Source organism: Neopsephotus bourkii, unplaced genomic scaffold, assembly GCF_033783945.1.
Source record: "Neopsephotus bourkii isolate Nb327-2 ecotype Australia unplaced genomic scaffold, CSIRO-AGI_Nbou_v1 NB_1792, whole genome shotgun sequence".
NCBI classification, from domain to species: Eukaryota; Metazoa; Chordata; class Aves; order Psittaciformes; family Psittacidae; genus Neopsephotus; species Neopsephotus bourkii.
This window is the reverse complement of record NW_026902266.1, coordinates 570,729-597,600: the sequence shown is the minus strand read 5'-3', so window position 1 is coordinate 597,600 and position 26,872 is coordinate 570,729. Positions and strand designations below refer to the sequence as shown.

At 36.0% G+C, this 26,872-nt stretch overlaps 2 protein-coding genes and 1 long non-coding RNA gene across 3 annotated transcripts in view; 1 reads left to right on the top strand and 2 right to left on the bottom strand.

Moving 5' to 3' along the window:
• AVEN (apoptosis and caspase activation inhibitor) overlaps window positions 1-26,872 on the top strand; it is a 97,696-nt gene that overhangs the window by 6,452 nt on the left and 64,372 nt on the right. The window contains exon 2 of the mRNA XM_061380175.1: window positions 14,491-14,671. Within this exon, the coding sequence (XP_061236159.1) occupies window positions 14,491-14,671 (181 nt within the window). The remainder of the gene's footprint in view (window positions 1-14,490; window positions 14,672-26,872) is intronic.
• LOC133226519 (uncharacterized) overlaps window positions 1-26,872 on the bottom strand; it is an 88,925-nt gene that overhangs the window by 28,493 nt on the left and 33,560 nt on the right. The window lies entirely within an intron of this gene.
• CHRM5 (cholinergic receptor muscarinic 5) overlaps window positions 1-26,872 on the bottom strand; it is a 46,258-nt gene that overhangs the window by 12,590 nt on the left and 6,796 nt on the right. The gene's annotated exons all lie outside the window — the stretch shown is intronic.

The window sequence follows — 26,872 nt, the reverse complement described above, 5'->3', positions numbered from 1 at the left end:
TAGCAAGGATGTTAAAGGATTATTTTCTCAAGACTAAAGATTTATTTGTAGAAGCAAAAATAAAAAATGAATTGTGCTAATGAGAAAAGATGGTTCCTTCAGGATTTTTGGCATGGCTCTTTGTTTCTTAGTTTGAATTATTGTCAAGGTTGGGGTTTTTTTTTGATGCAAATGTGCCTTGTGAGTTATACTCGAGTGTAGTTAGTACTTGTGGATTTAAAGTGGTTTCCCTACTGACGGAACCGCAGCTGAAGTTGTCCACTAATTGTCTAGACAGTTGAGCACTGCCTAGAGCTTACCAATGCAAAATGGATGCAGAGTTCTCTGGCAGTTAGTGTTCCATATGCACCTAGGGCTGGCAATCAGTGCAAACTGTTGGAGGTGAAGATGTAATGTGCATATAAAACCCTGGGGTTGTGTTATCCCAGCAAGTACAACCCAGCCCTCCTTTACATCGTTGGTAATTTGAGTGTGTTTGTACTTCCAGCAAGTTCTAAATTATTCTTAGAGCTTCTTCACAGTAGAGTGAACTGCAGGATCAGAGCATCATTTTGCATAGCTCTTGCATTTTATAACTATACTCTGACCAATAGCAAAATAAAATGACATTTTAACATCTTGGTTTTATAAGTATGGCATTAGGTATTGAGGAACTTGGACAGTGATTCTTGACTACTTTATCTCATGTTGCATGTTCAGTTTAGGGTAGCACATTCTTTAAAGCTCCCTGGAAAAATATCTTTCAGAGGGTTTTCCCTTTTCTGTCTGTGAAAAAAAAAGTTGGAGATTAATAGGGAATGGGTGTCTGAGGTTTGAGTGGTGATCTCTAAAATGTCTATAGTAAGTTGCATTCAGATTTGATACAGAAATAGCAAGGGGTTTTTGGTTGGGTTTATTTTTGAGTGAATGCGAACACTTTACCACCCTGGTGTAGTCATAAAATAATTTCATAAAGGTAATTTAAAAGCAGAACAACAGTACTGCTTCTTGAGCCTCTCAAGAGGCTGATAATCACAGGATAAACATGGAGATACAGTATACAGTATAATTTTTCATGGGCACTTGATAGGTTTACATTTGTATAGAATTATTTGGGCCTTGTTTAATAATAGGCTTTTTGCAGATATTCTGTCTAGATAGGAGTAATGTTTCTTTCTTCAGCTGTAAATAGGTTTGAACCCAAGAACTTGTCAGGATCTGTTTTTCTTCTGTTATTTCAGATTGATTTTCTACAACTGCAGTGATGCCTTTCAGGGGGAAAACTTTGGTTGCACTCTATCTACAAGTTACATACTTTAGTATGTAGTTCACACCAGGTCACTGTCACATGACTAATTGATTTGAATTACCCATAAAGCATTTTAAAAATCAAGGGGAGAGAAATGTTGTTTGCAATTAGAGTTAGTAAGACATCTTGTAGAACCATACTTTGTGTTGGAGCAGTAACAGTTTTATGTAAAAACTGCAAGAACAAGTCTTTTCCTTGTGTGCTTTATGAGATATTCTTCCCTTTAACTGAGTGTCATTCCTGTTATGCAAAACACAAGTTTCAGAATAGGATGTCTCTCTTGGCTAATTCTGTCTTTACCTAACCCAAACTGATGAGTTCCAGTATCTAACATTTATGAAGCAGTTTTAGGATTTCATCCCTCTTTCAAAAATTCTCATCCTGTACAATAAAGACTAAAAGCTTTTGTTAACCTGTTCTCTCGGGTGCCCTTTCTTCAAATTAAGCTTCTCTTTAGCTTTGGTAGATTGTAAAGGTCACTAATAGAGCAGACTAGTGAAGAGGATTACTCTTTGCAGGAATATTTTTTCTCTTTTCATGAAAGAACCTCTGTCAAGGCTCTTCCTTAGTCTAAAGCAGGGGTGGGGGTGGAGAAGAAGCCTTAGGTTTTTCCTTTTCCCCCTCAAGTTGAATAATCATGTTATAATAGAAACCTGAACTATGGAAGAGCCATGATGTTTAGGTGAGCAATAAGGAAATAAATTGTTAATGAGATGCAGTGCTTAAAACAATCACTGGAGGCTCACTATAAATTCATCAGTACGTAAATATGCCAATATAAGAAGAGTATGAACACACAGGCATGTATGTCAGAGTGTCACACTTCATCCCCATTAATACCTTTGAAGAAATAATTTTTAACTTGCTCTACTATGTGTGTCACTGTAGTGATGGAATAGATTTAACATCTGGCAATATTTAATCTTATTTATACTGTTGAAAAATCATGAAGTACAATGCACAGAAAATTAAAGGTTTCTTTTTGTCTTTACATTTCATTTGGTATAGTACAGAAAAAATACAGCGTAAAAGCAAAAGGACTTGCAAATACCTATACCTGGCTGTTGAGTGGCTTTTACAAATGCTGGTTTTCTGTTGAACAGTTGGAAGGGGGAAGAAAACTCTTACTTAAATTATGTGAAACCCTTAAAGAGGAAGTATAATGAGAAATGGTTTAATAATTTTCAGTGAGGCAGCAAAGCAGAGTGATGCACTTTTCGTTAATAATTGCTTATTCTCTTGCCTTATTGTATCCTTTGTTAACCATTAAAAATGTTGTTTACGATGCAGAAAAAAGTTCTCTGTGAAGTAATATATTTGAGCTGTTTCTCAAAATACGTAGGAAAATCATCCTGGTGTCTGCCAGTTTACATTAGAAACAGCTTGTGCATAAGGTTAGAGAGCCATTAGCACTGATGCCTTTTTTTGTAAAAAGGCAGTCAGTGGACACAACAGCCTGTTTTAGATACAGAGAGTCCACATTTCGATCTGCAATGAGTAATGAAGTAAAGGATTTGAAGAATGTGAAGAAAAGGAAAAAGTTTAAATTTGGTTTGTTTTCTTCCCAGTTTCAAATACAGTCAAATTTTTTTCATTTATCTGAGAGGTGATACTTTTTGAACTGAACTTCCCTCAGTTCCTTTTTTCAGTTCCTTTGTACTTCATGTAAAAACATGATACTGTTGTAGAGAGAGAGCAGGCATGAAACAAATAATGTGAAATGTTCCGTTTGTTTTTTTCTTGTGTGTATGTGCATGTGTGCATGGTGGTTGGGCATCTGCCTGATGCATAGGCCATGAGCTTCTCCTGCCAGGAGTGTCTGGTTACTGTACAAAGTAGTTCTGACTGGGAAAACAGGTGAGATCACCCGTTTCAGAGTATTTAGTCATTCATGGGATGTGGGAGGTATAACTTAAAATGCATTTGTGCAGAGAAAGTAATTGAATTTATTTCCACTTTCTGGATAAAACTGTAGTTCTGCAGTAGCTAAGTAAACATGGGTTGTATTTATTTGCACTGTCACTTTCAGATACTTTATTTTGACATTCCACTCTTACACCACAGTCTCCATCTACTCTTTGGTTATTTCAGGACAAACAGTTATTTTCGGTCAAGAAAATTCTGTATTTCTGTTAAAAGTGTACAGTGGTTACAGAAGTTATTAGAGGGTTTTGATAAATACTGCATTTCTGTTGCCTGCAGTGGGCAACTGCTTTGAGACCAAGTGCATGCCACACATTGGTGGTATAAAAAATTCTCCTTCTGACTTACCTAAGTCAGGGCAGTGGGATGTCTCTAAATCTTTTTTTTTTCTTTTTTCTTTTTTAATGTGGGTTACATTAATATTTTGATATATAGACAGGATTCCCAAGCATGTTCATCATTGCTTCTCAAACTGTAGTATAGCAGTTGGAGGGAATACTGCTCTGGGAGCTATACTACTGCTTATACCATCTCTGAGCTATATTACGAAAAGAGCTTGAAATGGGAGATGTGATGTGTTGCTTTGTTTTTGTTTTGGAGGAGCATCATAGATACACATTATCTATCATATTTTGAATTGCAGTGCCTGTGGATTCAACACAAGCCTATCTCTTAGAGGCAAACCCACCACAAATCAGGTGTTTGGCAGTAGTTTGCTTCATTATAGAACAGCACTTTGCATGGTGCCTGAGGGAGCTCCAGCTGATACTTCCTCTTTTTTGCTGACTTTGTGCTAGGAAGGTGGCTACTGACGCGTACTTGGAAAGTTGATAATGGAGGGTTTGGGTGGCTGCTTTTTTTGCACCCCTTGTGTATGCTGTCAGGGAAATCCTACCTTAATTATGATACAGGGATTGCAACCTCTAAATTTAAAAGTATATCCTTGATGCATTACTTTTTTCTCACTTCTCCTTTCCTTGCATCACTGTGTTCACTGTCTGGTATGCATACATCTATGCAAATTGAAAGGAGAAAAACTGGGCATCCTCACTGACCAGCCCATATGTTTCTTATGTCATTGAAAAGACAAGGAAGAAGAGAGGTTTTGGTGTCTCTTTATCAAGTGGGTAGTTACTATTCTCTGTGTCTTTTATGTTTTTCCATAAATAAATTAATTTTAGTATTGGTCTCAGAAATGCTGTTTTTAAAGCCCTGGTACTTGAGGATAGTACCTTTTTAATGTAGCATTGTTGTAATATGTTGTTGTTTTACCTAGTATGACCAAATTATTTTTTTAATCAGTGTTATTCAGTCTATATATCCTGCTTGTTTGTTGCTTGATATGTGGTTTTGCATTTGTAGTTACGCATTTTACATGTTAGGCAATCTGCTTTATATCTGTATTATCTTCTATATAATTTATTGTTCATTGATTTACTGTGTAGCTGTGTATTGGTCCTAAAAATTATCCCTTTTTGATCCCCCCTTTCTGAAAATACCATTAAATGAAGCTATTTGCAACTGAAGCTTTATTGGTTCGTCATGCCCCACTGTAAATGTCATAACACGACTTAATTTCAAAAGGCATGGTGGCCGGATCTGCCAGTTTGTTGATAGAAGGGTAGTAGAGATGTGAGGTTTTTCAGAGGCATGTGAAATTAGAATTAGGAAATGGAAGTATACTAGTAATGAAAGATGAAAAACTTAGGAACTATGCTGTTGACAGTGTTGAAGACATAGTGAAAGGGAGGAAAAAGCAGAATGCTATACTCTTTAGTCCTTTTTAGTGTTTCAAATTAGTAGAGTGTCTTTATTTACAGCTTTAATTTTCATTATGTTAATATCTTTGTTTCACATACTGTTTCTATGTGATAATTGATCTGAAAAGCAATAGATATTAGGTGTTTTAATTAAAGTCAAGATAAAGCTTCCTGCTGAACAAAACATCAATACCCACATCATTTTAGAGGTTCATCTTGGTGACTGTCTTAAAGTGGGGACTGAAAATGATTGCAAATGTTATAAAGCTCAAGTTGAGAGTTTCACCAATTGACATAAAGATTTGTAGCAAGTATCTGTTTTACAAAATGTTTATTTTAAAAATATGTGAATTTGACAAAGAACACCTGTGTGTCCAGGTGTATTATGTGTAGCAAGGATAGTATTAGAGAATCTACCAGTCTTTAATAGAAAAAGAACACAAAATTGCCTTTGGAAAACAAGTTTAACACTGCAGGAGATTAAAGCTAAGGATGTCTTACCAATACACTTAGCTAGTCTAGAGGATAACTGCTGCTGGATATGAAAGAAGGACCTGCTTCCAGATCCTATGTTTTATGGCATGCTTCCAGCCTATCTGACTGTTATTTGTGCTTGTCTCCTTCTGCTGTGAACTGATACAGGGAGCTTAAGCTGGCAGAAGGTTAACAGTGGGAAAGAGAAGAAAACTATAGATTATTTTTCTGCCTGTTTAGGTGTACAGTTTCAAAGAATACTGTTCTGTTTGGCGTCTTTCAGAATTTTTTCTTTAATGCTGTGCCAATTGAAAATGTAACTGTGGGTGAATGTCAGTAGTTATTTTCATGTTATTTTCTATGCATTTCAAAATGTCTTATTCCTTATGTGCTTTCTTGCTTTCAAAATAGGTGTATTTAAAGAAACCTATAAATATTTTTGAATGTAAAGGTAAGAAATAGTTATGTTGTTATTCAAATGTAAGATAAGTTTTGGAGAATGCTTTGTTCTGAATATAGCACAGCTGAAATCCTTCAAAAGCTTGTTTTTAAGCTTTTTTCCTTTTTTTTTCATTGTGGCAAAAAATGTTGTATTGAGAAACTGTCACATATTTTTCTTTGCGTGAGAAACTCTGAAGCTTCTTCAACATGTTGGTTTTGAACTTGGTAGGGAGTTGCTGGATTTGTGTTGTTTTTATTCTAAAACTGTGCGTGTGTAGGGGGTGTTAAATAAACATTAGACTTGTCTGTGTAACTGAGGTGTTCTCTAAACTTTACTCTTTTGAGCAGATTTTGTTAAGTTTATGAAATAACCTTTGTGGATTAGAATCAAGATGCAAATTTTTCTCTGTTCTCCAGATGGATGCTGCTTTTGGTGAGCTTTTTGCATAATTTGTCATACTTTTACTTCATCATTGATATGGTTGCAAAAGTACAGAGCTTTTCAATGTGTAGCAGTTTATAACAGATCTGTTTACTGAGTGAGGCTGTCTTACCCATTAACTCGTGAAGACTAGCAAAATAGCAATATTTTAAAAAGTCTGGGTTTGAACTGTTGGAGTTAATGTATACTCTCAATAAACTTTGATTCCTTGATGTTACAGAACTCTTCATGCTTTTTCTTTACAAGTTGTTAATACAACTGCTTTTGCAATTTTAGAAGTGCTAAAATAAAACAACAAAATAATACACTAAGAATTAGGTATACTATTGTAGGCTTTCAAGCCCAGAATGGACAAAGTCCCAGCCTGCTTAGTCTGATTTCAGTTTGACTTTCTTTTAAGAGAGTAGGCTGTTGGACAAGATGACCTCTTGCAATTGCTTTTGGCTTGGACTGGTCTATAATACTGTGACATTAACACATAAGAAATGAATCCATTTCTGAATACAGTCACTAATGCAGCTCAGGATACTTCTATTCAGGAACGGCAGATTTGGTAAGAACAAATAACTTCCTGTAGAAATTTTCCTTAACCTATCCAGGATGTTAAGTATAACTTGATTTTAGAATACGACATACAACTTTCACATGTATGCAATATATAAATACTCTGACTTTGGCAAATGCAGCCTATACATAGGAACAATCAGTAACAGAAAAAGCTATGACCTTTGGCGCAATGTATTTACTTCGAAAGGTTTTCTTGAAACCTGTTATTTCTACCAAGACAGAGGCTCCTATTTAGTCTTTGCACTGGTTTTTTTGACTGAATATTTGTAAGGAAAACATTCAGCTTTTTTAAGTTGCTGATGATTTGAAATTAATACGGCTACCAGGTTTTGTGCTTGATGAGTTTGCATAGTTGCCAGTAACTTTCATATAATCATTTCCACTGAATTAAGCAAAAAAATACAGTTGATTTTCTGTTGGTGGAAATGTATTGGCTTGGAAAGTTTGAAAAATCAGAAGTCTCTTTATCTGTAGACAGCAGCTGGACAAGCTTCCTACAGGCTCTTTGCTTGCAGTACGGCTTAGCCTTGGGAAATGGAGGCCAAAGACTGCTTCTGTAGTTAATGCAGCTTGATTCTCTGCTGAGTTTCCCAATTATTGCAGTCTGAGTTCTGAATTTATGATACTGTTCTCGCAACAAACCCCATCAGATATTCTTTAGTTTGGAGTTTTAATCTAACTTAGTAGAGCTAAATTCTAGCTGATGGATTTGTAGTTTGGAAAATTCGTGTATCTAATGAGCAAAGTAGTTTCTGAAGTAATTACTTGATGGGCTCTACCAAGTTTCTAAGTCTACTGCTAATATTAGAGAATAGAGCTTTTGAGATTTTCTTAATGTGAACATACGTTGCATGGTTATTAAGTTTATTTTATCTATGAGTGAAGTTTTCAAAATCAGTCTTTAGAAGCTGCAGTACAAAACTTCAGAAGTGCATAGTAGAGGTTGGTTTATCCTGCCCCTGTAAGCCACCCATTTGAACAACCATGGAGCTAATCAGTTTCTGTTATTTGCATCTCACAGATAGAATAAGCAGGAACTTTGAAGCAAAATAATTTGGTGAACAAGTTTATTACATTTACCTTTTCATTGTTATTGTGGTCAGACTTGTGAATATGATGTCTGTTGAAAACAACTATGTATAGATAAGCTAACAGCTCACAGTTTTTGCCGGGTGTTGCTGAGCATTACAAACTATTCTGCCTCTGAAAGAAACTATGGTATCTTATGGTGTCACCGCATTAGGAACATCTTATTTTTCAGGCAAATTTATAAATCTTACCTTTTATTCACTTTTCTAAAATCTGGAGTAAGAGTATTAAATAAGAACAGTTTGGGGGATTGTATTCTACTCTTACTTTGTACTGACCTTTTTATTGTTCAAACTTTCTCTTTTTTCTCTCTATAGAAGTTTATAATCAACATTCAAAGGTAGACAGAGTAATGTATTGGTATGCTTCATGGTATTTTCCCAGATAGTTGTGTATGTATGTAACATGCTGACAAACATGTTTACCTTGTTATTTCACTATTGGTAATTTTGTTTGTTTGTTTTTAAAGCTAAATTCCCATATGTCTGTGTCATTGTGAATTGTATTTCAAATTCTGTCACTGAATTGAAGCTGCCTCTCTAGGTAACTTCTATATTATTTCTGGTAGGTAAGGACATGTTGATTCTAAACACCTACAAACTCGCATTGGTATGAAATTGCATTAGTACTTTGTCTTTTGTAAAATAATAGCATTAATCTAAGAAATGTGTTTAAAAATGCAGTTTGGCTTTCATTTGCCATAAATCTGAATATGTATTTTTTCTTTAATATCCTACACAGTTTGTATTTTAGAGAGCCTATTTAAATTTCTACTGTGATAAATCAGATAATGTATTCCTTTGCCAACTTTAGATATAATGTTAATAAATCTAATTACTTCCAAGACAGAGAAGAGGGACATATATCTAGGGGTTGCTATTAGGTAAATATGGAAAATCAGAAGAACTTTTTTGAAGATTATTATACTATATATAACTATCATAAGGTATAAGCCTATCAATCATTGTGATAGAGAAAATTAAGCTGTCAGGGGATTCTCCTGTACCTTTCTGGAATTAAGGTTAAAAAAAAAAAAAAAGGCACATTTAATGATCGCCATTACAAAAAAAGTCTTTTTGAGATTGTGTTGTATTCGTATTGTGCTAAGATAATTGCTGGTGTAATCTCATTGCTCCTGTTTGATTACACCAGCAATAACTTTGAACCACGAAATTAAAAGCAGGTATGTCTTTCCAAGAGCAATTTAAGTCATTAAAGTAACTGTTATGTCTTTGACATTTCCACTTATATCTGCCTGAAGGAAACAGTAGTTAATATCAGCTGAGCTACCTTACTTATTGTCACTCATACAAGTGTAGAGACTTTTACTCTGCAAAACAATTCAAAGAGATCACGAACTGTTTTGCTTCTTAGTTATATGTGGTTTTCTGACCCCATGACTTAAAAATTCCATCTGTGAGATTTTGTCTGTAACAGATGTTGCTCAGATTGAGTTGGGGAGGAGAGGAGAAATTGTCTCTGCACAGACACCTTACTATTGTAAATGCAAATGAGGAAAAGCTATATGCCCATCCATGATGCAGCTGATAATTTAGGTCAGCTTCAACCCATAGTATATTTTCATTTTGTCTTGCTAGTCTTTTCCTCTGATGAGAAGAGAAATTGGGATTGAGACAGGTGAGACTGAATGTCATTGCACTTGGCCACAGCTTTACAGCAGTTTCTAAGAAGGGAGGATGGAATCAAGGTAGAAATTTACTCGAGGAATTGGTGTGTCCTGTTGCTGTTCGGGAGAGCAGCAAATTTAGGGATTAGACAGTGGTTATCACTGCCTATGAACATGGAAATGTATATGCATAGCAGTGGAATATGTCTCGTGTATTGCAGGTAAGTGTCCCTAATAAGGAATGGAGAGAAGAAAATATGTATGTTTTTGAGAGGTGTAACATTCAAAACAGTAATACTGGAGTTACAGTAGCAAAGGGGAAAAGTAACACTCTTATCAGTATAATTGTGAAGGGTTTCTAAAGAGAAAATGAAAAGATTGTATAACTTTGTGAAGAAGGTGAATGGGAGAAATAGCTGTGCTCTTTGTATCAGATTAACAAAAAAGCTCAAACTGTGTTTTCATGTATTTCATAAAGTTACATTCTTGGAAAGAGAACTGGGAGAAATACTACAAAATAAATAAAATGGAAATCTAATAATGCATGATACCTACATAGTGGGGAAGGGCAGTTGGCCCAAAGAAAGGCAAGCTGAAAATACATTGTTTCCGTGTTCCTCCCAGTCACCATAGAGTATTCCAAGTACTGACAAAGACTGAATGTTTTAAACTTTTATTACAGAGTTAATAGAACTGAATAGGAAGATGGCTGTAACTCCTGTGGGTTCCTAAGGGTAATACATACAGGTTTAGAAAGTCATAATGGAAACTCTGACTTTTAATGCACTTCTAGTGTTTTTAGAGGACTGTGAGCTCAACAGGCCTTGTTGAGTGTTTGAACACATGTGCTTAACATGCTAGGACTGACTGCCCTTACAGTGAAGAGCGATTGAGTAATTGAAGCAGGATGGAAGAGGTCACTGTTGCACTTTCTCCACTGTGTATGTACTTCAGCCTTGATTTGATCTGAAACCACTCTGGGTTCCAGTGAAGTGCAGAAGGACGACGCCAGGGGAAATTATCTGCTCAGAACAATGTTTACTTCATTTTGACACCTTCATTCCTGAACCGTGTGCATCAACATGTTCTTATCTGTGAGAAAAGTCAAACAGAAAGCCTGCTTGCTGTTTTTTTCAACCCTGTATGCAAAACTAGTGCATAAATGAAAGTGTACTAAAATATCTTTTTGCTGTAGTAGAGCCTGTAGATTGCGGTCATGTGTGCTGTGCATTTTGCTTGTCTTCAGAAGGAAAGTGGAGTCATAGGCTCTGGTAAAGGATGAAAGTCCATTTCTTGGTGGAAGGCCCCACATCATATAAGCTTCTCTGCAGGGGAGCTTGGCTCTTTAACTGTTCTTTGAAGGGCTTCGATGAACTTAAATGTTTATGCAGAACACTGTGTATATATTTGTTTCTGATATGAAAAACAATCTGAAGGTTTCCTGGTTTTGTTCAACTGGGCTTTTGCATACTTTTTCCATTCTCAAAATTTCAATGAAGTGTGCAAATGGTAATGCATGTAATACCATCTGAAATAGAGGCACAGCAGATAAATGTTATACCTCCTGTGGCAGAAGGTGTTTTTCTCCTTACCTGAGTAATATTGTTTAAAGGTTATATTTGAATTGGCTTCTAGAATTTGTTTCAGCTTGTATCATTTGTTATTTGAGGATGGGGTGGGAGGGAAAACTATTATATTTCATTACACGTAGGGCAGATGTTTGCTGTGTACTGATTAAGCATCATTTTCAGTAATGTATGAATACAGTGGTATCAGCATATAGACTAGCTCAATAGGCGGCTAAGAGGAAAGTAATAAATATTTATGTTTATGTGTTTCTGAGGTTGCTACTTTAGATGGTAGCTGTCTCATGAAATGGTAGAAGCTTATTTTCTGAAGCAGCATCGTCCATCAGTGTTCTGATGTATTTGATTGTATTAATGGTGAAGACACATCTTTAAGTTGTTTGTATGTTGAATATTCAAATGTGTTTATTTTCAGTTTTATCTTGTAGGATGGCAGTGCATCATGTAAAATTTTCCATTAAATATTTACTGGAAATGTAAGCATGTCAAAAGTAAACCTCAGCACAGTATTTGGGGAACCAGGCTGCACAACTACTGTTAATCCTCCTGAGACTTTGGGGTTTATTTCCTAAAGTTCAAGTTAGCAGTTTTACGTCTAAGAAATGAAATTTCCTTGAGGTGTGCTGTGCATTGCTAATAACAGAATCTAAAAAAGAATTTAGTGCAGTGTAAGAGAAAATGTTTGAATCTGTATTTATTTGTTGGAAGCTTGTTAAAATAAGAAGGTGATAGTCCTGTTTTGTTTATGTTGACATCTGAAAGGAGTGAATCCTTTAAACAGGTCTGTAGTAAGTAATTACATAGATATATCTGTGTGGCACTATTCTTGCTTTGACTTGTGAATTGTATCAGATCCTTTGGAATTTCAGTAGGTTTGCTGGATTATAGAAAATCATTCAATTTATAGGGGAAGAACATAAGAGAAATAAGTTGGTTCTTTTCTTGATGTAAGTAGATTTGACTGTGGAAATTGGAAGCTCTGGATCAATCCCCAGAGCGTTATGACTTCATCCCCTTGCTCATGCAACAACCATATGTCCACAACAACCACTTTAATGTGTTTATCTGATGAACAGAAATAAAAGAGAATTTACTTAAAAATTGCACAGGACCAGTGAGAATGCTCAGAATATTTTACTTCTTGTCAGCTGTTTGACAACTGGGAGTATATTTGTATAATTATGACAGCTTTTAATCTGTGTTTAAGCTTTTTGATGATTTTAACCAGATCTCTCAAATGATGGTGAAAGAAGCTTGTGGTGGACTGTTTTTCATGTGAAGTCATTATTCGAATTCTGATTTTGCTACTATATGATATGCTGGGAAGTCAGTTTTAGTTTTTAAGACATCAAACAAGAGAGAATTGAAAATCTCAGAACTGTGGTTGAAGATGCTTTTCAGTGGACATTTGTTTAAAAGCCGTGAAATAGGCTTCCTTGCTATTTTGGGTAACTTTCAATGTATTTTCAGATCTAAGAACTAACAAGGTCTGTTGTCCACAAAATGCTACTTACAGCTTTTTTGTCTGTATCTTGCTGTCTTTTTATGATATATATAAATACAGTATTTGGTGTGCAACGGGCCTATTTGGCACTGACAGAAGGTTTTCTGTTGTGTAATCAGGCACTAAAGGAACATGAAAATCTCAGCTTGTCCTTGTGTAGGTGAGGCAGAGCGTAACTTAAGTTTGTATGGATCAGTTCAGCTTTCTTCATGATGGATTTCTAAATTCAATCTAAAGCATGTGTTTCATTGTTCTTTGTCCTTTCTTCAGCTATTAAAGTAACTCATTGATAATAAAACAAGTTAATGAAGTGATGGTGATTTGCTCCTGGTAGTAGCTTTGTGCAGTTGTTTTTCCCAGGTGATCCAATGTTGTACCAGTATGTAAGTCCACAATATGTGCTTAAAATAACTAACGTAGTTTTAGAAATGTGGTAACTACTAAAGGTTTCAGTAATCTTTTTGGACCAGATGTTATAGTTTTTCACTTGAAGGACTTTTAAAAAATATAAATAATTGCTCTTCACATTTATTTCAGGATTACATTTAGTTTAAACTAGTGTCTAAGTTTAAACTAAAAGTCAGTGTCTGATGGTGAGCTGTAAGGGTGTTTTGGCTTGTGGATGTAGGATGGCTTATTCCAAAGTAGTTTGCTTTTTAAATTATTTTGTGCTGAATGCAGATGGCTGTAAGCTTTACAACAATGCAGATAAACTTGAATTTTACTGTCCTAGTCATGAAGAACGTACTTATTATTGGGAGAGCAAAATTTAAACGTATAGCAGCAGCACACTGTGGTTTGTGAAAGGAAAGTTGGAGTAAAGGAGAGAAGAGAGTCTGAAGCTGTCAGCAGGAAAGGTTGGAAGCAGGCACAGTGGGAATCTCTTCTTTCTTGACTCTACTCCATTTCTTCAGAGCTTTAGACTTCTGCAGAATGTATCTTGTACAGAACTTTCCTAGGTGCTCTCAGTTCTCCTCTCACCTGGGGAGTGCTCTTTCCTCCAGGAAGTCTTTCTGTTTGTGAACTGGTAGTCATTCCAGCTGAACCCCAGGCTTTGGGAGAGCTCTGTTGATACAGAGGATTCGAGGGATGGGAGTTTTCCATGGCTGTTAAGTACTTGTGGCAAATGTTTGTTTTGCTTTCATCTCTGTGATGAGTTCTGTTTTTGACCCTAGAGCTTTTTAAGGGCTTGGGCTAGTAGATTGACTGCCAGCATTCTATTTAATTTTTCCATATGTATTTCCATAAAACTGCTTTCATGATGGAAATTAATTTGACTAATGATTCCATATTACTTAAGACCCTGTATTTAGTTGTAGTGGAAATTCTTACATAGATCACCCTTTTCCAGGTGTTTTTCTGCAGAATTATCTTCCTATTCTGCTCTACAAACATCAGTTATTTCAATTGTCACCTGTATCACTGCAACACTTGGACAGAGATACTGTAATTAAATTCTTAGATCTGCTCCCTGCACATCGCTCTCAGGTTCAAGAGACAAGCTGCTCATTAAGGACTTCCAGAATAGGAGAGAAAGGAATGAACTAGCAACAGTGTCACTGCTTGACCCCTGTGAGAACTGAAGCTTCATTAGCTGTTTTTAATTATACTGTTGAGGAACTATGTCAGGAAGATGGTAGCACCTGATCTAAAATTTTGGTGGAGATGCAGGCCCATTTGTCTTTCTGGGTTTTAATTCTGTGGTGGTTGTTTGTATGAATGACTATTTAAATACAGAACAATATGCTTTTGAGTTGCAGTGGCTTAACTGTCCATTTACATGTTACAGGTAGAGGAGAATGATGATACTGAATCACAAGAGGAAGAAGAGAAGGAAGAACTGAAAAGCTATTCAAGAAGAAAAATAGTTTCCAACTGGAGCCGCTATGAGGATACAGAAAAAGAGGGACAGAATGAACATGGGGAGACCCAGAGAGGAACAGACTTCAGTGTTTTGCTTAGCTCAGCAGGTAGGTGTTTTGTACTCTATAGGTTACTACTGTTCTGGCCATTGTATTTGATGATAAAACAGGACCGTAGAATACCATTCCTATCTGCCTCAGTAAGTCTGCTATTGATGTAGCTGTGAGTGCTCAAAATCCCCATGTGAGCAGCCTTATAACATACAGGCTGTACCATGCCGTGGCAGATGGAGAATAAGAGAGGGCTGCTGCATTTATAGCTTCCTAGTGAAGCTATGTATGGGTCTGAGTGTGTGCAGCATCGAGTTACTTTGGGCTTATTCTTATTGACAATGAGTTTCTTACTGATCTTGGTCATTTTGTTGCTTTCTGGAAAAGGTTGTTAGTATGGCTGAACAGCTAAGCAGTCAAGCAGGTGCTTGCTGTTGTTTGACACATTTGTAATCATCACTGCACAGATGTGTGCATGAATAGCAGAAGTTACTTTCCTTGAAAATAAAGATAAGTTTTTTCCCCCCCTCTTTAAAGGAGATCATAAAAGGAGGTGTTTGAGGCATAGGCTGTAGTTATTTTTTATCTATATGTGAATAGTATGGGTAGTTGCACAAAAACCAGCTACCTACAATTATTTTATAAGCTCTTGATGTGCCATTGTGTTGGAATACCATTTAGTAAAAAGCTGAAAATGGTGTATTGTAGGAGGTTTTTTTTTTTGAAACTCTGAAATCTGAGTAATTGGATTTTTCAGCCACAGCTTGGCGGGCTGTAGCTAGAAATTATCTGTGGGAAAGAAACAAGGCCCAGACCTTTCTTTCTCTGTACTAGAATCAATTTCTAAAGTTTTACATGAACATATCAGAATTTGGCCTAATTGGAAAGTTTTAATCATAGAATCACAAGGTATGTATTGACTTTTCTGGATGGTTGGAGTCTGGATGTCTGGTATGGTTCTCAGAGCTGGGTAGGTAACATAGCCTGGAAGCAAAGTAGATAATCACGACTGAAAACTTTTTAAATCAAAAGATCTACTCTGAGCTGCATGTTGCCATGGCGTAGCTTGTTAAACATTAGTACCTCTAATTTTATACTTAGCCTTCAAAATCTCTTTAAAATGCTCTGATGATTAGTACTTTTGAATTGAGTATATAAGGAAATACTGCATATTTCTACTAATTTGTATTTTTGCTAAGTTATACTCCAATACAGTTATTACGAACCCAGTTATTTTACTCTGCAGATTCTCTGGGTGCCTACAATTAAAATCTTGTTAGTTAGTATTCTTACTAGTTATTAATTCTGAATCTTTCGTTTAAAGAGTGCTTTATTTTAGGATATATTGTGACTGTTCTTGACATTAAAATAAATTGATAAGAAACAGCAACTAAATAAAGGACTTTCTTTAAGAGGAAGAAAAAAGTACCTTCTAAACAATAATGCTGATTTTTTGGAGTCACATAAAGCAGCGTTTGTTGGGGGTGTATGCATGATTTCTTTGGCTTATGTGCAAAAACTGAGAATTCAGTAATCTTTATTTCTAGTGGTCTGAGAAAGAGCTTGCATCTATGCTTTATTTGATAATTTTGATTTCTGTTAGCATATTGCTGTTTAGCATTCTGAAGTTGCACACTGGATTCAATTCAATTGCAACAAGCAGTGAGGTGAGTACTGGAGAGGGAATGGAGTTACAGTGCCATTTTTCATGAATTCAAACGCTTAGAAAGTTCTTGCAATTTACTGTTAATATGCAACAGTGTAATTAATGCAGCCAGTTAAGACTCCTTTGGCAAAAGGTTAGATAAAAATAGGGTTATCCTATGTAACTTTTAAGTTCCATAATACTGAAAGCAGGGTCTTAAAGAGAGTGCCATCCTTCAAGATGCAACTTGGATTTATTCCCAGCAAATACTCTGTTAATTGAATGAGCTACCATAAAAAAAATAGTCCTGGTGCCTATGGAACTAAAATTCCAAGCTTGGTTTTGTTTAAGATTTTGTAAATGTGCTTCTCTGTGCTATTTTATAGTTAATATCGACAAAAAAATGGCAAAATGAGAACGCTAATATACTGTCATATGCGTGCCATGTTGATAATTAGCAGGATTGGAGCTTTTAAATCTAGTGTATAAACATTACTGTTTGAATTAAGAAAGTGACAGGGCTTTATCTGTAGTAAAGTGGGTTATTTTTTTTGAGAAGAAGAGGTTTGCAGACATTTGCAGAGGACAATAAGTCTTAGGGTATTTTATTTTATCTTTTTTTATAACTTCTGAAGACACACTTTTTTGGTTGGTTTTCTTTTTTTTCCTAGGCTTCCAGCTTGTCCCTGCCTCAAGCTAGTCTCTAGTGCATCACTGATTCTGTCTTTTGAATCAAAATATTTAGGCCTGACTAGTCCCAGACTGCCTTAGACTGCACCTCATCCCTCTGTTGTCAGTCTCTGCTTGCCTGCTCCTTCTCACTCACCCTTGCTTCTGTTGATTTTTATTCTTGTCTGTTTTTGATTTGCTGGTGGTGGGTCTTTTCTCAGACTTTTCTTTTGAGTCATTTCCCTTCCACATATATTCACTAAAATCCAGCTATATTTTCCCTCGCACTGTCTGGTCCTGGTTATCCCCTGATCCCCAGTTCTGAGTTGTTCTGCCTGGGATTGCTTATTTGGCCCAATTTTTCTCTTACTGACTATCACATCTTCTTATGTTCCTCTTAGTTTTTTTGCCTTGTCTAGTCCATCCCAGTTTATTCTTTCAAGCTTCAATTTCTTATCTCTACTACAAGCTGTTTCCTCCCTCTTCGCTCCCCACACTCTGTCGGTGTACATTAAATCCTACTCAATTACCCAACAATGTGAAATGACAGTCCACTGTTTTTAACTGTTGTATGGGTATTGGCATAGTTGAGGTTGAGGAAATACACGTGACACTTTGTTCAGTGTTGTACCTAGTGCTTCTTAAATGTAGACTTCACTTACAGTGAAAATCTGGCTCTTTACTCATAACCAAACGTTAGAGGAGACTGACTTCAATTGCCTTGCCTGTGGAGATGACATAAGATCACTGAGGATGGACTGTTTGGTGATTGATTGCTAAGCTCCAGCAGATCTTGCCAAAAAATACATACCAACTCGGATTTCTAGAAGTGTGTAGCTTGGCTAAATTGGGTCAGATTTTTCACAAAATGAGCAAAATGTACCTTTCTGCTACAAAACCATTGTCCAGCCTGTTTTGAAGTTACTGATTCAGGGCAGGAAAGTGGTTACAGTGTTTCAGGGCCTTTATTCTCAGGTCCTTTTGTGGTAGAAAAATGTTCCAGCCATTCCCTGACCTTTTTGGAAAAGGTGGTGGTGAGGGGAGGGTGAGAAAAAGACTACCTGAAGCAGACAACTGGCATGGAAGATTTCAGACAGAATAGTTAAAAAGTGGCTGAAAATAGTCTTAAGTAAGAACTGCCAGGTGGCTTTGATAACTGCTAATGTCACTAACCTGACAGAGCTTCTTTGCTAGGGCTTACTGTATTTGTGTGTAAAGCAGTATGATAACTTTTTTTTTTTAAGTCTATTTCTTTCCTTTTTACAACTTTCTATTTTTTTTTCTTTCTGTAATTGACCTTGAATATAGCAAATTTTTCTGTATTGTTTTTGGTGTCTAGCTGATGTAAACTACAAGTCCATTGTGAAGCCTTTGGGGGATATGTCTTGAATCAGTTTAGTGAAAATGCTGTTGAAGCGTAAAGAGCAAGAGAAGTGGAAGTGATAGGATAACCTTACTTTGCTAGAAGAATCTTGCCATGTTTGAAGAGCTGTCCTCATTTTTTGACTGCTGATGGTTAAACACCCCAAAATAGATTTCAGTTCTTCGTTAGGTTTTTGGCTGTGAATAGATGCTTTAGGTTTAAAAATATGCTTTTAAAATCTCTTTATAGAGCTGACCAAAATGTGTTCAGGGACTGGATCACTTTCCTTTAAACACTGACAGCCAAAAGCTGCCAACATACGTGCCTCTGTAGCAGGGTGCTGAGTTGCAGGATGTGATGATTATCAAGATGAAAAAAAAATAATTTTGGACATATATTTTTTTTTTTTCATTTAGTCTTTTGGCCATGGCTGAATAATTCTGATTGCCTTAAAGGGTAAGAAAGAGCTGCTGTGGAGTTCAAACAAAACTGGGAGAATAGTTTTGGTATTGTGAGAATTCGTATAATTTCTGTAGGTACCTAGAACTCAAGTACAGTAGGGAGTATGGAACAAAAATCAAAAGAGCAATCACTTTAGCATAATAGTAATGAATGGTAAATAGAGGATTACTTTCTGTTCCCTAAAACTGTTTTGGTTTTTTAACCTCTTGCTTTGGGGCCTCTGTATACGTCTATTGCAATATATTGCGCATTTTTGTCATTTTCATGGGTGATACATACATGAGAATTAACAGTGTACAGAAGACTATTGGCTGTCTTGGAAAAGCTGAGCAGATACACTAGTGAAGCAAGGCTTGTGTTAAAAATGGGTGTTCCTTCAACTTTTCTATCTGTAGTATATACTTACAAAGATTTGGAGGGAAAGGAGTGATGACTGAATGAGTTTTCTTATTTCTGACACTAATTCTGTCAAAGAAAAAGAATTGGAATGGCAGGGTGTAGTTTGGGTGCTAAAAACCAGTCCTTTCAGTTTTAGAATTCTAGAGAATAGCTGAAAATCGGTTTCCTTTACAGAACTGCCTAACTTACTGTTGATTTGAATTACTGTATATATCAGGGATCCCATATACCAGTCTTGTAATTTTGTATGTCTGTTCTGTGAAATTATTTACGACCATAGGTCTCAACAGAACTCTGTTTTTTGTAACTCTGTTTTTTGAACCACTGAGATATCTAAACTAATGAAGAATTATTGGTTATCAACTCTGAATACATTATTACTCTGTGCAACTGAGAAGTAATTTTTCATTATCCTTTGCATGTCTGTGACTATGTGTGGAGTGGATGTGTTTTCAACTAGTGTATCTTATTTGGTCAGAAATTCAACAGATGCAGAAATTCATGTCTTTGTTGTTCATCAGGTGACACAAGCTTTGTGATAATAGGGCACTTGAACATTCCTAGCATATGTGCTCCTGAAATAAGCAGTTAAGGCTGTGTCCTTTACATGCATCTTTTCTCATGCTCTCCTTTTTTTTGCTACCTCATTCCATAAACCATCTCTGAGCTTTCCTGACATGTTCTCCTCTCCTGTTTCTCCTTCTAGCCCCATCCTAGCACATCAGAACTTTCCGTCTTTATCATCACGTAGTAGATACCGTTTCCCATCTATGGAGGCTCTTTATCCAAATGGTCTCATTTCCACTTGCAGAGGTTTTAGTTGTGACAGTTATTCCCTGGGCAGTCTCAATCTTTGGACTTGTTCATAGACCTGAGAGTTACTATCTATATAGTTTATATACCTGTAGGAATCTGAAAAGAATAAAAATGTAACCTCTTCCCCTCCTCTCTCTCCCTTCCCTAGCCAAAATAACTTTTCCGAACAAACAGAAAAAACCCATCCATGTTAAAGATTTGCAGTAAAATCTCACAGGACTTGGCATCAGTGGAAGCTGGTTCTCCATCTGTTCAGTGCTTCCTCCTGAACTTTTCCTAGCATTACAGAAATTCATCTTTTTTGTTCTCATCAGGCAAGCTGTCTTTTTATTTTATTTCTGAATTAAAAATAGGAAGTGCAAGATTTTAAATACTAACTACATTTTTTTGGTAAATGTATTTTCCTGTAACAGGTAATCTGTACTTATTATATATGCTTTCATATTTGTGCCTTTTTTCCTCCTAAGTTTTATCTAAAATGTAATAAAAGCTGTATGATTGAAATATAATGTGATCTATGATTTGAATGCATTTAAATTCTGTTATCTTAGAACTATGTGGCCATATGTGTTAGTGATAGTACTGCAAAACTAATGGTAAGTAATAAAAGAAAAATCTAAAAGGTTTCAGTGTTTCAGAGATTTATATGCTTTACTGGAGAATTCAGCCAGAATTAAGACTGAATAGAATAAGATTCATAGACTAAAAGGGTTAAATTTTGCTCCCATTAAAATAACTGTGGTATGCTCTCCCCCATTCTTTTAGTTTTTCACACCTTGATTTCACTAATTTTTTCAAGTTCCAGATTTCTGCATTTAAAAAGTTTTCTGACCAACATCCTTCTGTAATTTTGAGTCTTAGTCCTTTGCTGATGCTATATATTGACAGTATTTTTTCCGAAATGTGTTTACGGGTTTTTTTGTTATGAAATCTCAAATCAGTAAGTTTGAATGTGGAACAATTTATCTTTATTCCCGTCTTGCTGTTGTAATTTCCACTACTTGAGTTTGTAGGCTTGAGAGCTAGATAAAAATTGTCTACTCACTTGATTCACTGTTTCTTTTGTTTAATCATGTCCTTTGGTTTTTATAATACCCCTAAAACCAGCTTTAACTAGGCCTCATGTTGGTCATCATGGTTCTGCCACATTATCATCTCTGATCTTCCTGCCAGTGAAATCTCCTAATCAAAACCAAATTACTCTGACTTCTGTACTCAGACAGTATGTTTAGTATTTCTGTTTTCACTTTAATAATTTAGCATGTTGTTCCTACTACAGTCCTGTTCACTTTCTTCTATTTTTACTTCTCTTTACTTACTTTCTGCCATTCTCCCTTCCTGCGAATTTTCCTTTTAACTCCATGAACTTTGTGATTTTCTTTGTTTCAGTTTGATTGATTTTAATCTTTTCTGTCAGATTCTTTTTAGCACTTCTGATTCTGAACCACTGTTAAATTACCTGAATTAGACTCAGCTTTTTAGAGCAATGTCCTAAGCTGTTAAATTATCTGAGTTAGGCTGTAAGCTTTATAGAGCAGAGACTTTCTTCTGCTTGCCTGTAAATTATTGGCTCTTTTCCAATGATGGCATTAGTAGATATTACTTCTAAGTTAATATTCAAAGTTGTTGATTGATACGGAGGAGCTGTGTTTGGTTTTAATTCTAATATTTTTGTGCTGTCTCTCAGCAGCCTACATTAAAGAAAGAAACAATAAAATAGAAATTTTCTAAAATTCCATAAAACCAGCATTTTTTGTTTATGGTAAGGATGATAGGAATATCAGATGTAGAAGATTGGTTTAATTGCAGAAGCCAGACTTCATTTACTGTTCTTTTTCTCATAAGGATTGATGTATTCCTGATAACAGTTTAGAGACAAAGTAACTGTGATAGGAACATTTCCTTGTTCATTGGTGAAGGCTCCAAAGCGTTGTTGTGACCAAACTGCACCATCAGAAGAGACCCACAGAAGCTACTGGTATTCTTTTAGCAAGATTCCGAAGAAGCTTGTTCACAGGGAGCAGTGCTGTTTCTAAATGTTGGGTTTGGAGTGAAAACTTACTGTGATGTAAGCAGTGCTCTAAAGGACAAAGAGTGCCTGTTTCTTCCTTAATCTCAGTTGCAGCTCCTCTTTTATTCTTACTCCATTTGTGGTGCTGCAATTCCTTTTCATGTTGGCTACTGATAGCTTGGGCTTTCCCAGTCCTTTTCTTTTTAATGCTTTCTGAGTCACACCTATTAATTTTGCCATTGTTCTGTCCCTGATCTCATACTGTTGCTGAAGAGTTCCCAGTTCCCACATCCAACTTCCAATCCATGCTTTCTTTTGATCCTTCCCCCACCCTATATTTTCATACCTGTCCAAATCACATGTTGGCTTCTCATATGTTTTGTGTTCTCTTTGCTATTGTTCACTCAGCTCTCCTGGGAGTGGCATCTTTGGGGTTTCTGGCTATTGTATAGGAAGATGGTGCTTCTGAGCACTTAAAGAGATTTGTTTCTTTCCCAAAGGCCTTATTTTTTTGTCTAGTTTTGGGTAATTTTCTTGAAGAATGTCAAAGGCATATTAAACCTTGCCGAAGTCTTTGTTTCAAAATAAGAGTTTTATTAACTGTGTGTTCCAGCCTCAAGGGAACTCTTCCATCCTGTTGTTTCCTGTAAACCAAACCCCTCTGCATGTGTAAAATTCTGAACTAGAAATTCTGTCAATAAAAAAAGTGTGCTTGAGGGACAGAATAGGGTGTGACTGGGGAGGAATTATGTTTTCTCTGGTTCTGACTCATTTTCAACCTTTTCTGGAACATGAATCAGATGACCTTCCTTTGACAGTACACACTCGTCATCTCAGTTTATAAAGCGTGGTATTTCTGAATCTGCTGCAGATAATTTGGATTGTGAGACTGATCATTCTGTATTTCTCTCAAGTTCTTGATTGAAAACAGCCTGTGATAATGTGGTATTTTTTTCTTGAATATGTACATGTGCATCCACATGCAAAAAAATGTGTCACTGAAAAGTGTATTCATCTAGCTCCAAAGGGGGCAAGGTGGAAAAACTAAATTGGATAGCTTTAATGGGATGATATCATTCTATTGATTTTTGTGCCATAAAGGTTAGAGGCCAAAATTACATATATTTATAGCACAGAAATTTTCATTCAAGATGGTTAACTTTATGCCAGGAACATGCTGGCAGAATGGAGGTCTTGGAAAGCTAAGTATTTTGAATTGACAGTTCAGTGTTAATAGGAGGTAAACTGGGTTAAAGTTTTCTGAGTAAATGAAGTACTAGGATTGCAAGAGTAATAGTCCCAGAGAAAAAGTACTGATTTGTACTTCTTCAGGAAAAGAGACCCTGTTTGCAGTCTTTATCATCACCTTTCTGACACTCAAGGAAGTTTACCAAAGTGGTTATTATGGAAAGCAGCAGTTTAGCCCTGGCTTCTTTGCTGATGGAGTCATGCCAGAGTTATTTTTATTTTTTTTCCCCTCTAGGTGTACTTTATGTTTCTGAACTTGTTAGGAGATAGAGTTCAGCATGACAGATGAAAAATGTTGATTGGCTTTTCTAACCTAAGATTTGCTTTGGGCTAACACACTTCTCGACACAGAAATAACTGTCCAGACAGAAGTTATGCTTAACTGAAGAGGCAAACAACTTTCAAAGGCAAATAACATTAAAAAAAATGTTTTGAATTTCTCATGTAGATATGTTTCTTAATGCATGTTGCTACCCTATCTGACCCATTGAAAGACAGACTCATTCTGAAAGCTGGTTGCTACATCTCACTTCACTATATTGCTGTCTGTGCAGGGCTTTGTCATGATGTGTCTGTGCGACCAGGGGCGGACAAGAACAATTAGGTTAGTCTAAAGGCATTATTATTGTCCTTCATTCATTATCCATGTTTCCCACATAATACTCTGCTTCATTCTGGGGCAATAAGTCATCCATCAAATCTGGGGAAAAAAAGTCCAAAATGCAAACAGGGTCCTTTGAGACAGTACTTAGTCTGGGACTTTCAGCATTGCCAAATGTCACAGGTCTCTACACATTACTTCAGAGACTACTAACTTGATCTGTCTCCTGAAAAATTAACAAATCCTGCTCCTTGTCACCTCCTGTTGTATGCAGGAAGCAAGTAGTATGTGCTGGTTGACTGTTCTGAAGTCTTTCTTAAGGCCTGGAACATTCATTCTCTCTCATTTTTTTCTGCCTTGTACGTGGTTAATTTTTGTACACTTTACCTTCTTATCTTGAAAAGCAAGCTTTTCTTTTTTTTTTTTTGTGTGTGTGTGTGTGTGTGTTTTTGTTTTGGGTTTTGGTGTTGTTTTTTTGTCTGTTTGTTCGTTTTTGTTTTAAGGAAAACAACAATATATTTACTGCACCTTTCAGGTGCCCCTTTCAAGACTACATTACCCCTAGGACAAAAACTTACAAGGAATTCTGTCCTGCACTTACTAGTCATTTTGTTGAATCTGTGTTTGAAGGGACAGTTCACTGTCACAACAGTGAAAATGGAAGGTGTTTGCAAGTTCCTTTTCATCTTACTGTGTCACTTATCACTTGAAATGCAGAAAATTGCTTCTATGTAAGTGGAGAAACTGGCTTTTACCCCAAGTAACAAAATAATTTGCCCAAAAAAAGGCTGGCTAACACTGCTTGTTTCAGCTGCAAAATATGGACTTGTATTGGCTTCCCCTACTCCTACACATTAAATACCAGAGAAAGAAATCTGTAGCTGTTACCAATCATTGTGAATTGGCTTCATTTGATGTTTTTCATCTCTTAAGTAATTTTATATGTAACTATTAATTGCTTTAGCCATCTTGTCAGTCATTACTAAAACATGAATTCTGATGAAAGCAGCTATAATTTATTCAAGATTTTCTCTTCCATTTGTACATTTTGAGAAGGTACCTAGTCCATGTCTTGCATTTTGTTTCTTGAATGTCTCCACTTCTCTTGCCTCTATGGAATGTTTGGCTTTGTTGTTATGTTTCTTGTGCAGCTGTGGAGGTCTTATCAATAAAAATGTAATGAATTTGAAGTTGCTTTGTATTTTGCTTCTGCTCTTGGTAATATAATAAGATCATCTTGCCTCTCCTGATGAAGAAGTATGTTTGAAAGGCACTTCAGTGACAGTATGGATTTGGCCTCTCACCAGATATGGGTTTAGTTGCCTGATTTGACTGCATGATGGTGCAAAAGAGTTGGCAGGAATGTGAAATGGAACAGCTGGTGAGAAGGGAAAGATCTTGGGTAATCAGGGAAACACTAGGATTGGTATTCATAGTAGTAAGGGAAGAAGCAAGAGCTCCTTTTTTGGTGGTAGCATGCATGTGTATTGGATTAAATCCAGATGCCTAATTCTGATTTATACATTGGTAGTTAGAATACTGACAGCAAGTAATTTTTTTTAATGCAAATAAGAGACCAGAGTCTCTCTTGTTTTGAATTTCCTATTCTGTAACTCCACATGATTCTGTCTGCCCTTCTTTTACGTTTTTCTATTGTTAATTTCATAATGCCTTAATAAGTGTTCACTTACTCTTGTTTTTATATATCCTCTTTCTATCACACAACTTTATTTCTCCAAGTTGTATTTGAGTATGAAAAAGGAGGAGGAGGGAGAGAAAGAAGGAGGAGTAGAAATCTTTGCGAAGAGCAATCTAGTCGCTTAGAGCAAAATTGCCTACAAGTCTGAGATGACTAAATTAACTTGTAGAACTGTAATCTGAAAGCATCAAATCTCTTGCCAGTAACTTACAAGCACACTTCAGCTTGTCAAAGAAAATTGGTCTTTATAAATATCTCTGGGTAAAGTAACATTTAACTAGAGGCAAAGCATTTTAAAGTCTCCAAAGTGTTTGATTTGGTCGTGTTATCTTTATGTTAAAAAAAAACACCAACACCCCCCAAAAAAAGCCAACACCAAAACCAATCAACAAAACAACAACAAAAATCCCCCATGTGATTATTTGTATTTATTTGGTGCCTGTACTTCAAATAGTTTTTCTGTGTCTGTTAATCTTAACTTTAACATTTTCTTTTTTTTTGTGTTTTTTTTTAGTTTTTTGTGGCTGTTATTTATTAATAGTGGAACCCTGTAATAGTTATTAAGGGTTATCATTTTGCAGACCTTTCTACTTTTAAAGTATTGTAACATGCTACATTTTCTGCTGCTGCAGTGATTGTAGGAAACTGAGGGAGTGGATCGTGGAACCCTTCTGGGAAGCAGAACTGGAGTATGAATTAAAGACCTGTGTTTATAAACTTGTTTAATAGAGTGAAAGAGTATTTATGGTCTAAATTTTAGCATTGATAAAAGGGGACAATTTTTAATTTAAAAAGTCTGCAGAGTAGTGTAATTATTTTTACCTCACAATTGCAGATGCTTTAACGGTGATGACAGATGTGATAGACAATGTTTGGTTTTGTTGGTTTTGTTTTGTTTGTTTGTTGTTTGGGTTTTTTTTCCCTAAATCTCCCTGACTGGTTGTAAATTGAAATTATTTCATTTGAAAAAGACTACTGAAGTTTGCTCTGTTACAGAAATAACTCCCTGAGCAAGCAATACTGTATGGTAAAAAGCTGCTGTAATGCATTTTTGAAAATTGAAGCATTGAACAACTACACTGGTAGTGTGATTTCATGTGACTAGAATTCATTTAATAATGAAATTATTAAATTAGTAGATAAATCCAGGGAGGCTATAACATGGACAAGGTATACTGGTGACAGGGGTAGTATACACCTATGATATCTGGAAAGATGATGTCCACATAATGGCATTATAGGGATGATTTATCTAATTTACATTAGAATAGGTAAAAGAATTTTTGATCAACCTGTTAGGGAGAATGTATATAGGTGTTTAAGAAAATTAATTTTTTTCTAGAGT